Source organism: Bactrocera dorsalis, chromosome 3, assembly GCF_023373825.1.
Source record: "Bactrocera dorsalis isolate Fly_Bdor chromosome 3, ASM2337382v1, whole genome shotgun sequence".
NCBI lineage: Eukaryota > Metazoa > Arthropoda > Insecta > Diptera > Tephritidae > Bactrocera > Bactrocera dorsalis.
The window spans coordinates 67,891,500-67,906,051 of record NC_064305.1 but is presented as its reverse complement, the minus strand read 5'-3'; the positions used below and the strand labels follow the sequence as shown (position 1 = coordinate 67,906,051).

The 14,552-nt window shown below is 34.2% G+C and overlaps 4 protein-coding genes across 10 annotated transcripts in view; 1 reads left to right on the top strand and 3 right to left on the bottom strand.

Moving 5' to 3' along the window:
• Positions 1-5,548, bottom strand: part of LOC105228925 (dystroglycan 1) — a 74,033-nt gene extending 68,485 nt beyond the window's left edge. For 2 of the 7 annotated variants that reach the window (XM_049453409.1, XM_049453410.1), the window contains exon 1: positions 5,051-5,546. The gene's annotated coding sequence lies outside the window, so the exon portion shown is untranslated. Of the gene's footprint in view, positions 1-5,050 lie in introns of all 7 variants that reach the window. The other 5 variants (XM_049453406.1, XM_049453407.1, XM_049453408.1 and 2 more) reach the window with 5 other exon arrangements.
• Positions 5,549-5,933: 385 nt separating this feature from the next.
• Positions 5,934-6,393, top strand: LOC105228927 (39S ribosomal protein L34, mitochondrial). The gene is made up of 2 exons (XM_011208943.4): positions 5,934-5,974; positions 6,030-6,393. The coding sequence occupies exons 1-2, from the start codon at positions 5,949-5,951 to the stop codon at positions 6,250-6,252; spliced, it is 249 nt and encodes an 82-aa protein (XP_011207245.1). The 5' UTR covers positions 5,934-5,948; the 3' UTR covers positions 6,253-6,393.
• LOC105228926 (polynucleotide 5'-hydroxyl-kinase NOL9) lies at positions 6,311-10,192 on the bottom strand. The gene is made up of 4 exons (XM_011208942.4): positions 9,148-10,192; positions 6,916-9,088; positions 6,707-6,852; positions 6,311-6,652 (listed from the first exon to the last, which is right to left on the bottom strand). The coding sequence occupies exons 1-4, from the start codon at positions 10,094-10,096 to the stop codon at positions 6,390-6,392; spliced, it is 3,531 nt and encodes a 1,176-aa protein (XP_011207244.2). The 5' UTR covers positions 10,097-10,192; the 3' UTR covers positions 6,311-6,389.
• A 382-nt stretch (positions 10,193-10,574) lies between these two features.
• LOC105228928 (GTP-binding protein Rit2) lies at positions 10,575-14,242 on the bottom strand. The gene is made up of 6 exons (XM_011208944.4): positions 13,999-14,242; positions 13,571-13,753; positions 13,446-13,502; positions 13,121-13,386; positions 12,937-13,065; positions 10,575-12,866 (listed from the first exon to the last, which is right to left on the bottom strand). The coding sequence occupies exons 2-6, from the start codon at positions 13,650-13,652 to the stop codon at positions 12,753-12,755; spliced, it is 648 nt and encodes a 215-aa protein (XP_011207246.1). The 5' UTR covers positions 13,653-13,753; positions 13,999-14,242; the 3' UTR covers positions 10,575-12,752.
• Positions 14,243-14,552: the final 310 nt, after the last annotated feature.

Below are 14,552 nucleotides of genomic sequence, written 5' to 3'. Positions count from 1 at the left end.
CGGCAATTGGCATTATTCGAACTGGCGGCAATCGAACGGCGCAGCAGCAACGCGTGCACCGCCGCACCCGTATCAAAAATTTGATGAAGTTTAATTGCTTGTAATTATGGCAACAATGAAGAGTTTCTGTTTCAGCGACAACGAATATGTGCTAGCATTTACAAACATATATACATACATACATCCATATATAACATGTTTGTATGTATGTTAATATGTGCATATGAGTTACATTGGAAAGATCACTATTGCCACAGATACTATCAGCGCCACAAACAAACTCACACACATACATTCATATACACATTACCACATACATACATGTAGTACATACATATATACTTACTTACATACATATATATACATATTTATTAATACATAACTACACAGAAACATGTCATCATATTCGCCCGAACAATTATTATGCTTTTGTTCCACGAATTGTTAGAGAAATATTGACTACTGTGCGCGTAGCAGAGCACAATTGGACGGACATAGGCGTTTAACTGGCTCGTTTAATCAATGAAGTTGTCAATTTATTAAAATTACGTACAAACACACACATACATACATTTGTGAACTATCACTAATAGATTTCTAAGGAAATCGAGTGTTAAAAAATCTTCAATTTATTTGTCATAATTTCCACACCTTTATGGTTGGCAAGCGTGTAATAACGGTAAATGCTGCCATTCAAATTTTAAACGCAAAAAAAAACGTTAACTTCGGTTGCAATGAAATTATAATATAGAGAACTTGATTTTGATCGTTCAATTTGTACGCCAGCTATATGCTATAGTGGTCCGATCTGACTAATTTCTTCAGAGACTGTAGCTCTGCTTTGGTGAATAATCTACGCAAAATTTCGTGAGCATATCTTGCCAAATAAGAAGGTTGTACATACAAGGACTTCAATTTTACCGATGAGTTTATATGGCAGCTATATGCTATAGTGGTGCGATCTGAACAATTTCTTCGAAGGCTGTAGCTCTGCCTTAGAGCATAATATATGCAAAATTTCGTGATCATATCTTGTCAAATAAGAAGGTTGTTCATACAAGGACTTCATTTTGACCAATGAGTTTATATGGGAGCTATATGCTAAAGTGGCATCTTGCCAATAAGAAGGTTGTTTATACAAGCACTTCATTTTTACCAATGAGTTTGTATGCCAGCTATATGCTATAGTGGTCCGATCTGACCAATTTCTTCAGAGACTGTAACTCTGCGTTGGGAATTAATCTATGCGAAATTTCGTGAAAATATCTTGCCAAATAAGAAGGTTGTTCATACAAGGACTTCATTTTTACCGATGAGTTTATATGGCAGCTATATGCTATAGTGGTGCGATCTGAACAATTTCTTCAGAGACTGTAGCTTTGCTTTCGTGAATAATCTACGCAAAATTTTGTGAACATATCTTGTCAAATAAAAAGGTTGTTCATACAAGGACTTCATTTTGACCAATGAGTTTATATGGCAGCTGTATGCTATAGTGGTCCGAGAATGTAGCTCTGAACAATTTCAACGGAGACTGTAGCTCTGCCTTGGAGAATAATCTGTGTCAAATTTCGCGAGCAAATCTTGTAAAATAAGAAAGAAGAAGAAAGTTTGAATATGAGGAACTTGAAACTGTATACTGGCTAAAGATTTGCTGGCAAACACAAGAAGAGTTCGCGTTAAGCACTTAAGTATTTCAAAACGTTTAAAAGCAGCCCGATACATTAAAAAGCAAAGAAAGAATTTAAGCCAAAAGACGTTGAATAACAATTTTGGATGTCAGAGATGCTGCTTGAACGCTACGAAAAGTAGTCGCCTTTGCATCAGATGGCGACTAACAACGTATAATTGATCTATTTCGAGAACCTTAAATGCAAAAAATCACATTTGATACCTGGCCAATCTGACAAATCAATCGAATATCTATGAGGCCAAGCATTTTATTCGGTGGGATCATTATGAGTTTCGCGACTTTTTACGAGGCAGCAATTTTGCATCAGGCAACAATCGGCTTCAGGTAAAAACTATATGAAAAACGGCGGCTATGAAGTTTTGGCTCACCTGTCTTTTAGACCAGACCCTTCTCGCTACCGACATTTGTTCTAGTCGTTGCAAAACGCCGTTAAAAGCTTACAATATCATCTCTATTTAGGATTACAATCGACCAAATGCTGTTTTGTGTTGTAACAACAACAAAAATGAAATAACGATAACCGCCTTCAACATACAATAGCGTTCCGACGAATTTTATAAGAGTTCCACCTTTGTGCTCGGCGACCCAAAACACCAGAAGTTGCGCGTACACCGAAAAGCGATTCTCTTCCTTCTAATTAACAACTTTTTGAGCACTTTTAAACATTATGTATAAATATGTATACATGTATGTATGTATTTAAGTACATAAATTACAATTACTCAGACAATTTCATTAAGTTTTGAATAATTACATTAATTTTGGAAGTCATAATGCATACATACATACATACAAATACATAAGTGTTTATATTTATGTTTTTAATAGCATCTTTGAAAGTCGCTTTATAAATGACAAACTTTATTTAAATATGTATATACATGTACATACATATAAACAGAATATTCATAAGCACAAATAACTTCAGAGGCTCTTTGGTTAAACAGCGCCCATTTATAGAGACGACAAGTACAAATGTGTTTGTATGTACACACACATACACACATATATTATATTTTAGAGGCGTAAAACAAAAACACACTCCACTTTAAAGTGAAGTTTGTTAAAGAAATTACACCCGACCGCACAAAACAACCCACAATTATAAATAAAAATAAAGACATACATAAATATGTATAAAGACGCACACAAACATCCATACAATTATAATTGTGAGTGTCCAAATGCACAAATGTGTGCACATTTGTATAGCACAAAGTGTCTGCCTGCCACTTTGGTGCAGAACGCACTCGAATAACCCGGGCGTGAGTTCAAGTAAAAACAATTATGAATCGTAATTTTAGTAAATACGCAAAGCAACGCAAAACCACTAAAAATATGCTTGAGATGATGAGATGAGCAAGGCGCACAGTGGAGCTGGCTCTCTAATTGGGCGCTGCGGTGCTTCTCTACTTCAAGTGTCTCGGCGGACGATATTTTTATGCTGGGGCAACAACCAAAACAACAACAAGGGTAAGTGCAGGTTGTCTGCAGGTAATGTGGCGCATTTTTTCTCCAAAATTTGCGGATAAATCTGCAAAAGTCATTATAATAGCACATTTCGGTCTGATAAAGTAATATTTGTTTATAGCTTTGATCGGTGATATACGAGAAACATTCTTTGCAGGTGTCGCAGGAGCAATTAAGCTGTAAAATTGGGGAAAGCGTGAGCTTTATGGAAATCAAGATATTTTACATGCGGTAAAAATAAGCCTGATAACAAATGGAAACAGCAAAGAAATATCAGAAACCCTATAAAGTACATATGTAACATACGTATGTATGTATGTATGTACATAAATAAATGATCAGCGTATCGAGCTGAGTCGAGTTAGCCACGTCTGTCGGTCTACATATGTATGTATACGCGAACGAGTCCCTTAGTTTTTGGGATAGCGATCTGAAATTTTGCAATTGTACCTTCTTTCACAAGAAAGAAATTAAAATCGTCGATATCAAACTACTATAGCATATCTCCGAAAAAATTGTTCAGATCAAACCACTATTGCCAATAACTGGCAAACAAACTGATCGATCAAAATCAAGTTCTCTAAGGATCTTTTGTATAAGTTAAAGGTTGTTGTTGTTGTTGTAGGGCAGGTGACAGTCCTCAGCCGGATAAAAATCCGGGTCTGTTCCGGTTACGTAGGGAACGGTGAAAGGTATTAGACTGCCGTGCAGTCTTTGTAACTGAAACACAACTTCATTGCAACATAAGAAATAAACTAATTATACATATTTAAACTACTCCTATATAAATATTACCAACATTTTAATTACACTTCCATATAATTTGCTAATTATTAAACTAGCTTTATTGTTTTTAACAATTTTTTTTACGAAGAAAAATTGGGTCAGATTTCGATTTTATGAAATAAATACATAAAAATTTCACAATTTTCAATTTCATGCTGCTTTGTGTCACGGCTGCCAACAACTCAACCTTCTATCTGTGATCACACACATAAATGTATAAACATTTATACAACCGGCGCTATTTTACAAGTCATTTGGTTGGCCGAGTGAACGCGCACCAGCTGCCCTCAACGGCGATCTGCCGTCAAAGAAATTTAAGATGAGGGTGTTGGTGCAACTGACAAATTCCCTTTGTACGCGCGCAAAAACAACAATAATAAATAGCATTTACACCAGCATCAAACATAGCATCAATGCGAATATATGTATGTATTAGCACGCACGATTTTCTAATCCTCCCTCGCGCATCCAATGCTGACTTCCACTCCCTACCCATTAAATTTATATGAAATGTGCAGATTGAAGCAACAAAGCAAATACTCTGTACCGCTGTTGGACATAACACAAACGCCCATCGGCTAATACGATATTTGCAGATTTACGTAGCGACAGCTGACTATGCACTCCAATAACTTTGCAGCGTCAGATTGTGGGTGATGATGAGGAAGAACGTTGTTGCCTCTTACTTAACTCGTTTGGTAATTGTCATATGGCTAAAACACTTCATTCCCGGCCATTATTGCTTGCTGCCACTTTTGTATGCCTCAAATTCAATTTACTTATCCTCGCAGACAGAGCAAAGCAAAAATCGATTTTCCTGCCACTATACTTTGGAATGAAGCTGTATTTTTTTGGGGGTAAAATGCATAGAGTTGGAGCAACCTCCTTACCTAGTCAAAACATCAAAAGTATCACGAATTTACAATTGGGGAAATAACTTGTGTAGATGTATAGAAAAAAAGAATTGCTTGTACGGAAATGAAGTTCAACATACATACATACATTCACTTATATGCAGACTCAATCGATTATGAAGTATATTCGCAAATACATTTATACATAGCTACAGTGACTTGTAAAGGTTTTTGTACTGGTGCTTACCTTTCGTAATGCAATTATAATCCAAGCCTATGCAAAGGCCGCAACCGTTCTTTTGCTAGTAGTAGTTTTCATTTCATTCACTTCAACCTCAAATAACTAATGAATTAGTTATTATTTTTAATATACTTAATGTAGGTATATAAAACCGAGCAAAGGTTAGTAAAATATTTATTAAAAAACTTTTTTATAACTATTTATTACGTGAAAACTTTAATTCCCAGCTTTGAGTGCAACTCTCGAGTTGTATAAAAAATCTTCAATTCACACAATTTATACACTATTTAAAATTTCACTGGTCATTTGAATTATAATTCACTATTATGTACTTTTATTTTACATTTTCTTTATTTTCCGATTTTTCAGTACACATAATTCACTAAAGCCTATAAAACTAGTTAGCTTTATTGTTGGAGCACAGCTCGCACTTGAATGAACATAAAACGTCGGCGGTAAAAACGAATACCGAGCAAGAGAGTACTATGGGCTAAAATAAGCAAAGCAGCAGCGCAAGGTATAACGCCACACATGACAGCTGTCAGTGGTGGTTTTGTTTTCGCAACATTTTACCATTTAGTTAAAGTCACCATATCTATGAATTACGATCTACAAAAATTTAAAATAATTGCAGTTTTAAATTGTTTTAGCATTATTTCCGTTTGTTGCAATAAAAAGGTTGAAGTAGCATAAATTTAATAAAATTTTTTGATAATAAATCCCTTTGCTTGAAATTACTGAGAGTAGTTTTTAAATAACAAATTATTCATAAGCTACCTGGCAGCATAAGCCCGCACTGAACATACTAGCAATCGAACAGCTGATTTTTTACTTATAGGAATCCAATATCAACTGCACACATAATTCTTATTTTGATTTGCTATAAGTTCAATTCAGTTTAGAAATGTCGTTCCTGAATGTATTAAACCGGTATGTAAAAAGGAATTTATTATTGGATACGGTAATAATTTCTTCTAATTTACAGATCATTCCTTGGAGCTGTCAATTTCGCGCAAACCATAGTTAGTCGAGATGCACATGTTTTCAATCGGACTATACTGAAAACTAAACTCCGTTGCCACTTTCCCAAACCACGCGAGGTGAAACGAATTAACGTGCATGGTTGGGATAAGCGTATGTCAACACCAGAAGGACGTCGTGTGTTAATGCGTCGCATACTTAAAGGCAGACATGTACTATCGCACTAATAATATAGTTCATTGAAAGTGCAAGTGAAAACCAAACTAAATTAAAACAAGAAGCCGGTTGTGTAATGCACTCTATGGTTTACTCATCCATTCATTAAGTATAATTAACAGAAAATACAGTAAATGTAATTATTACGCTAATCATTGAGTAAGTTTTTATGTTTTCCCGTCAGAAATTGTGTTGGTCGACGGTAAATTTGCTTAATCGATTTGGAAGTTTTTGCATCAACAGTATTGTAAAGATAGGCCGCCATATTCGACACTTTGGGTCCTTGATTTGTGAACAACGATGCCGGTAGTGGCATTTCACCCAAGGCTAAGCAATTGACTGTGCTTAGTTTGTCGTAGGACATTGCTGGTAGCAAGTATAATTTTTTGAGGTCAATAGCACGCACAATACCTACAAATGCACATATTAAATTTATATAAATAAAAATTATAAAGAAAATAATACCAATGCCAAAACATTCAAGTGGTTCGCCATTTTCCTCTTCCTTTCGGCACAAGTAGACCAAATTAGCCTCTAAAGCGTGTAGCAGCTCTTCGTGTGTGGATTTATTGGAAACCAAATTCACCAGGTGTAGCTTATCAATAAAAACACTAAAAAAGAAAAAAGTGTTCTCTTATGATAGGTTAATTCGTGTTTGTAAATTTTTTTCTTACCCAAAAGGGACACAATCTGTCAGCCACTCAGCGCTACCTTGCAACACTTCGCTTAGTCGTGATAAAAACGTTGCATAACGCAAATCCTTAGCTCCCATTTCCCATTCACGTTGATAGCGACTTTCTTGCAGCACAGCCGAAGATAGGACATGTAGGCGATACTCTAGCTTTGGGGAATCACTTTTTTCCGATTTGAATTCTTCTTGCGTGTAAATCGTGCGATCTAACCTCGCTAGCGCATGCGAATGCAATAATATATCAAAATTATTAATTTCTCGGTTACTTTGCAATTGCACCACATCGGTGGGTCTTATTAGTTGCGTAATAAGGTCCATCACTTCCAAGCCAAATCCTTTATTATAACCCATTGTATTAATCAACCACGGCATCTCCGCGAATTCCGTGTTTGAATGACAGTACTCAATAAGTTGTTTAACGGCGCGCATATACGCTTGAGCGCAAAGTATTATGTTGCTGTGTCCAACAGCGTAGGCACGTGTAGGTTGATGGTTAAGAAAGAAGCCAGGTCCTAATAACGGTTGTGTTAAAACAGTGCAAGAAACCGTTTGTGGTGTGAAAAGTTCCGCTTGCCCAATATCGAGATCAATGACAAGCACACGTTCTCTACGCTCCAAATGACGGTTTAAAAGATAACGTAGAAGCGTCGACTTTCCCACCGATTTGCCACCGGCAAGTAGAACTTTCGATCGTTTTGTAAAATATAATTCACGCCACTCCCTAGGTATACGCAAAGATCTTTCAGTGGTTATGTTTAATACGCAATCCAGCGAATATTCACTGGCATAGAGCGGCCGATCTGGTAGTATGGAATTCATGTTGGGAAAAACATTTTCATTCATATATTTTTTGAAAATATTTTTCAGTTTTTTTCGACGATTATTACGCTTCAACAGTAGCAATGCATCGCTTCCGCTTTCAAAAGCCTTCTCTATGCGCTCCAAATCAACTGAACTAAATGCTGATCGCAGAGGATCTATTGAATTTTCAATTTCTTTATCTTTCGTTGAAGAATCTGATGGAATGCTGGTTATGTCAACGCTACAGCAGCCACGTGGTGAGAATATCTCTACTTCTTCATTAAGGCGCGGTTTATAACCGTATATTTCTACTTTGCCGGCTAGTAGCGTTAGAGAAATTGTTCCATATAAATAGATAGGTTCTTTCACTAGCGCAAGCACAAGATTCGAACTTACAGCGTTTATAAAAATTGAACTAAAGGTGCTTCGTTCTTGTCCATTGTTTATGATTTCATTTATATTAAAATTTTTAACAATTTCATCATTAATATTTCCGCTAGTGTCCATTTCCTCATTTACGAGTTCAACCTCTTCAGCAGCGCTGTCCTCGTTTATGTAGTGAGTGGCCAAATCAACATTATCACTTGTAGTTTCCTCTGCAGCCACTATTTTGGTATCGTCATTTACGGTCTGTGTGTGCAAATCGACATTGGCATTTCTTAGTTCCTTCTCAGAAACTTCCTGAGTAGCTAATTCTTCGCGATTCTTTTCGACAGTTTCTTCCGCTGGTTCTGGCGTCGTTGTTCTCTCACATATACTAACCGTAATAAGAGTCCCTTTATCACCAAATTTTTGTAGCTTTTTGGCAGTCAGTAGATCAAAAATAGGTCGTTCAATTTCAACTTCATCTGAGCTAATCACACTTTGATTACTTTCTTGTGGAAAACAGTTTTCTACACTAACAATGCCTATATTGAAATTTGGTTTTCGTTTCTTAATTTGTATACTATTTTCACTATCACAATCGCTATCGCAAACATTTGCGCTTGAAGTGTATTTCAAGTTTATATCCTCTTCGGGTATAGAGCTTTCATCACTTAACTCTTCATATGAACTGTAATCACTCTCCGAGTTGTACAGCTGAAAACCATCTTCATCAACAATTGGTACCAGTTGTGGGCAGTCATTTTCATTTTCAACTTTTTCATTCAAATCATCCGTTAAGGGTGGTTGTGCTTTATTTGCTGGCACAAACTGCAGGTTTAATTTATGTAACTCAGTTTTGGCATATGCATCCGGTTGTTTTATTTCATTAATTTGACTTTCTACAACCAATTCAACGACCTGTGGCTCATCGTTATCACTATCGAAATCTACATTATGCTCTTCTCCTAAATCATGTTTCTGTGCAGTGCCTGTAGTCATATAAAAATTAAATAGTAAGTATATTTGTAAAGTAAATACTGTCACTCACCTCTATGTATGACTAGATCTTCTGCAACATTTCGTGGCAGTTCATAATCTGGATCAGGTCCCGAAAATATATCAGAGTCATAATCGTAACCCTCACTTTCACTTTCAGTGTATTCAGAATCAGAATCGTCATACTCATAGTCATCAAAATAGTGCTCATTTTCATCAGAATCGGAATAAGCATCAGAATCATCAGTATGACTATCATATTGATCATAAAGTCCATTATCATCTTCGTAACTATAATCCTCGTCGGAATCATAATAATCCTCACTATCTTCGCTACCCGAAGTTTCCACATTATTACTTCCATTGCGGTGCACCAAAGGCAAATCAATTTTTGGCTTTTTATTCACAACTTTTGCTTTTAGGTTGTATTTGGCCGTTTTCGTGCCTTTACCATTAATTTTTGTATTTAATTGACCTTTTTCGAGCTTACCTTTGCCAAGTGTTTTTGCACTTTTGTTTTGCTTATTTTGTAGGTTGCTGGATTTGTTTTCCTTCTTGTTAGCATCATTTTGTTGATGCTTCCTTTTCCTACTATTATTTTTTGGCTTTGCTTCAGTCGGAGCCTTTATATTACTTTTTGGTTTCTCCATTGTTGTAGGAAGCGGTTTCGGCTTTAACGCCTCTTTATAACCATTGTCCTTTTTTTTAGTTGGTAGCGGCTTCGGCTTCAACTGATCTTTTTGAGCATTGCCCGTTTTTGTAGGAAGCGGCTTTGTCTTTAATGTCTCTTTATAGGTATTATGCATTTTTGTTGGTAGTGGCTTCGTCTTGAACTGATCTTTATGAGCATTGCCCATTTTTGAAGGAATCGGTTTTGTTTCTAACTGATCTTTTTGAGCATTCCCATTGACTTGATTAACTTTGACATTTCCCTTCTTAAACAGTTTTGTAAGTCGCTGACGCAGCTTATCACTTTTATCATTATTCTTTTCAGTTTTCATTATAATAACTTATTTTTCTACAAGCAAATGTTATTCTCAAATCAACTGTTCAAAAAACGTGCAAACGAAAAACCAAAACAAATCGCACGTTCCATCACACTGCGGTGTTGCCATATCTTTCTTTCTTTATGCGTATACATTACGGTGACTATAGCTTACGATTTTGCATAACGTGTATTGTGAGGGATTTACTTGTCTTTTTTTCTTTAAATTTCAAGTATTGTCGCGACTTTTTCTGATGTGTTTAAAAATTTATAAAAAAAATTAATGTACTGTATGCCTTTTCAATCTACTAACGTGCAAATATCGGAATTGGGCAAAAAATTGCGGCGTTTGGTACCGCTAGACTTTTTTGTGACGTCATCAGCGTAAGCGATTAATAACTTCGTAGATGTCCAATTTTTTGTTTACCGCAAAGGACATGTCATAAAAATAAACATATAGATATAGTTATTTTAAGCGTTTTTTTAATATTTACTATTGCCTCACCTAACCTCAAAGTTTGAGCCTTAAAATGAGTTCTGTCATCCATGTAAGTGAGTGAATCAAACACAATTCCATTTCGCAATATTCTAATTTTATTTATAATGGTATTAGGAGACATAAAGTATAATATTATTAACTTTTTTGATTTTTAAACATTTGCTTTCATCAATAACTTAATTAAATAATTCAAATATTTAATATAAATTATTATTTGTAGAAAAAAACATAGTTGTACACGGTACACAGAAAAAAAATCAAAACAAAAAGTTAAACAACAACAACAAACATATTTACGTTTATATATGTATGTTTTCTTTTTTGACTTTTGTTGAGAATTTAAATATTTATATACATACATTCAAATTGTTTTTCGCCTCTTGAGGTTAAAGTAATATTTATTGCACAAAACAAAAGCTGGATACAATTAATTAATACATTAATTGTGTTTACATAGAAACAATTACACACAGGTTTATTTAAATTAAACTTATTTCTAAAAACAAAAAAATACAATAAATAAACTTTCAAATAATTCATTCAACAACAAAGGAACTTACAGTTTCAATTTTTTGTGTATTTAATATGGTATAGTTGACCATTTCAAATCTGCTATAATCTTGTGAATTTTTATGCTATAATTTTTTTATTGGAACATGTTACCCGAGTGTTTGTGTAATGTTTGTGCTTGTAAAAGTAATATTATTCACCCAGGTACAATAAGATGTACATATGTATATGTACATATTTACACATTTCATAAATAAAGCAACAACAAAAACATAAATAAACATAAATTACATGTTATTTAACAATAAAAAATAATAAATATATTAAAGCTTTTCAAATTAATGCTATAACTAATATATATGTTTTTCAACTATATTTATATAGTATGACTCATTTTGAATTCACAATTCAAAATAAACTATTTCTGTTGAGTACATTTTACATGTAAAAGTTCAACTAGATAACACATCTGTAACATTTTTTTTTAATAGTAGTACAATATGTAGGGGGAAATTTTCGCAGACTGATAGTACGATTTTCAACAAATCCTTATAATTATAATATGGCCCGTATAGAATTCGCGCTGAATGGCGCATTCAATAGTTAGTTAGTTACGTTTGTTTATCACTTTTTGGGATAAAAGTCTTAGCGCTTTCAAGTGGTAGTATTTGCATAAAATTAACAAGTTCTATTTAAATTAACTAGTTGGTCTTTGTTTTTTTTTATTATTTAACATATTCACTATTTTTGTATATTGTATTAAGCCATCTAATTGTGTTACGGAAGTATCGTAAATATGTATCATTATTAAAGATTCATTTAATAATTGAGTAAAATTTTAAGAATTTGTATTTTTGTTTACTTTTTGTATAATATTTATAATTTATTAGTTGTCATGTTGCATGCTCTAGCATTCAAAATGTACTGCATTTATATTATATATGTATGTATATACATTTCTATGCACATTATAGTACTTAGTATATTATACACATTCATACGTATTTGTTGGACAGGTTGAATAGTTTATTGCTGTTTTTAGAGAGATTTTTGAAAAATACGCACTTTTCTATTTTATATTATTTGTGAATAAATTCTTTAAATATTTTGCCTTCTTACTTTTTAACACTCAAAACTATCACACGAGCTTTCGACACGATTTTCTTATTGAAATTAAAGCAAAAGCTATAAATGAAATCACTATGACTTTTTCTCTGCCTTGCATTTTTGACATTTGAGCAAACCGTTATAAAAATAATGTCGCTAACCAAAAAATTTAAATAGTTTTAAATTAATTTTGCATAAAAAATAAATAAAATACAATATTTTTAGAAATGCATAAAATAAATTAAGAAAATCTATATTAGGTCGTAGCTTGGCTAACTAAAGCAACTTTAAGCGCTTACTTACACACAAGATGTCACATACCTTATTGGAACTGGCAAAGAACTTATAGATTGATTTGAGCAGTAGGAAATTTTGTTGATATAAATGCTTTTGTTATTGTTAGTAAAAAATGAAAAGTATATGTTGCGTATACAACCGTTTCAGTTGCAGGCGCAGAATCACCGCCGATTAGTTGTGTGCGTTTTTATGTAATTATACCAATTTGATTTTACACTTTAATGCGCGCATTTAGCTGATGTTCTGCATATGCATAGGCCTAATTAAGATTTCTACGGCGCCGAAAGACCAAAGCGAATATTGAGCGTATGCGCCACCAGCGGCTGCGTCGACGAGAATGTAGCTTTTCCGAACTTGTGCCACTGCCTTGTGCCTGCGGCATTACAAAAGCATTCATAATATAAAATAAAATTTTATTTTCATTTAATAAACATTTCGCATACCTCTTTGCGGCGTATTTCGCGAACGAGCGTGTAGAATGGTTCATCAATGCAATGTCGCTCACATGCGGACGTCTCAAAGAACGGGCAACCAAATTGATTTGCCAAATTTTTGCCCTCTTCAGTCGTTACCTGTTTCAAAGAATTTATTAATATTTCTTACGTTTTTGAGGTTATAGAAATTTACCTTTCTTGCTAAAACCAAATCGATTTTGTTCGCAATTAGTACCAATGGTATGTCTTCGGATAGTCGTACGCGTTGTATTAGTTTACGATATTCTGACGCCTCTTGAAAGCTATGCCGGTCTGTAACTGAGTAACATATTATGAAACCTTCGCCACAACGCATATACTGATCACGCATGGCCGTAAACTCAACCTGGCCAGCAGTGTCGAGTATGTCCAGCAACGCGGCGTCGCCATCAATCACTGCTTGCTGTTGATAGGAATCCTCTGCAAATAAATATTTTCAATTAGATATTTTTTTACTTTTATTAAAAGTATTATATTACCGATAGTTGGATCGTGGTAGTCCGTAAAGCTATGACTTACGAATTGCAAGGTGACAGCTAAAATGAAGAAAAAAGAATTTCACTAATTTCTGCTTTATTCAAATTGAAAGACTGTGCTAACTTACCCGATTTACCAACCCCACCATCTCCAAGTATCACAATCTTGTAGACACGCAGTTCGTGTGGCGTATTTCGTTTCTCTGGCATTTTTCCACAAGCGTATTCCTTTGGTTGGGGTAATTTTAGATCTTAAACATTGCAGCCATGGCGAATATTTTAAATGCTTTCCGGTTCCTAAGTTATTAGCTCTACGGAAAAGTATAATATTAGTCTTAATACACAGTACATTAGATTGCTGACTACTCCGTCGGGTATTAGGTATTACTCGGTCTTCACATTATAAACACAACTTTCGAAAATGTTGTTGTTAAATTAGTTTATAATTAAAGTTTGTAAAACAAATCAAAAGCATGGTGAAGTACAAGTATACAAACAAGTAAAACTTTAACTTTTTCAAATTATTTTTTCTTTTGTGCATCACTTCACTGTTTACCTGGATTTTTTCGCAGCTCAAACCAACTGAAACCAGCGACTATTAAACAAATTAGGAATTAGACATTTAATTGTCCATAACTATTTTTGTATTTGCACGCACTTATTTTCAATTACAATATGACGAAATATAATTTATTTATGCTTATAATGCCAAATTTTAAAATCAATTTAGGTGCGACATTTTCATAATGATTCGATTTTTCAACTTTTCATGTGTATTTGGTGGCATTATGTACTGTCAACAATGACAGCTGAAACAAAAACAATAACATTGCAAATTGTATATACATATGCATGTTTATATTTACAACGAACACAGAGTGCTTCTTCATCAGCTGGTTTTGCGAGTAGGATTGGAAAGGCTTATTTCACCATACTAAAACCAATTAGATTCATTGGTGTTCGAATTATATATATTTAAGGATACGTTTTTGAAGGAAAAAACAAGTTTCTTATTGGAACGTTTTTGATATATGCACATTCTCCCAATAAGAGCAGATGCTGTCACGCCTTTGGTGATTTAATAATATCTATCTCAAGATAAGGAATTTG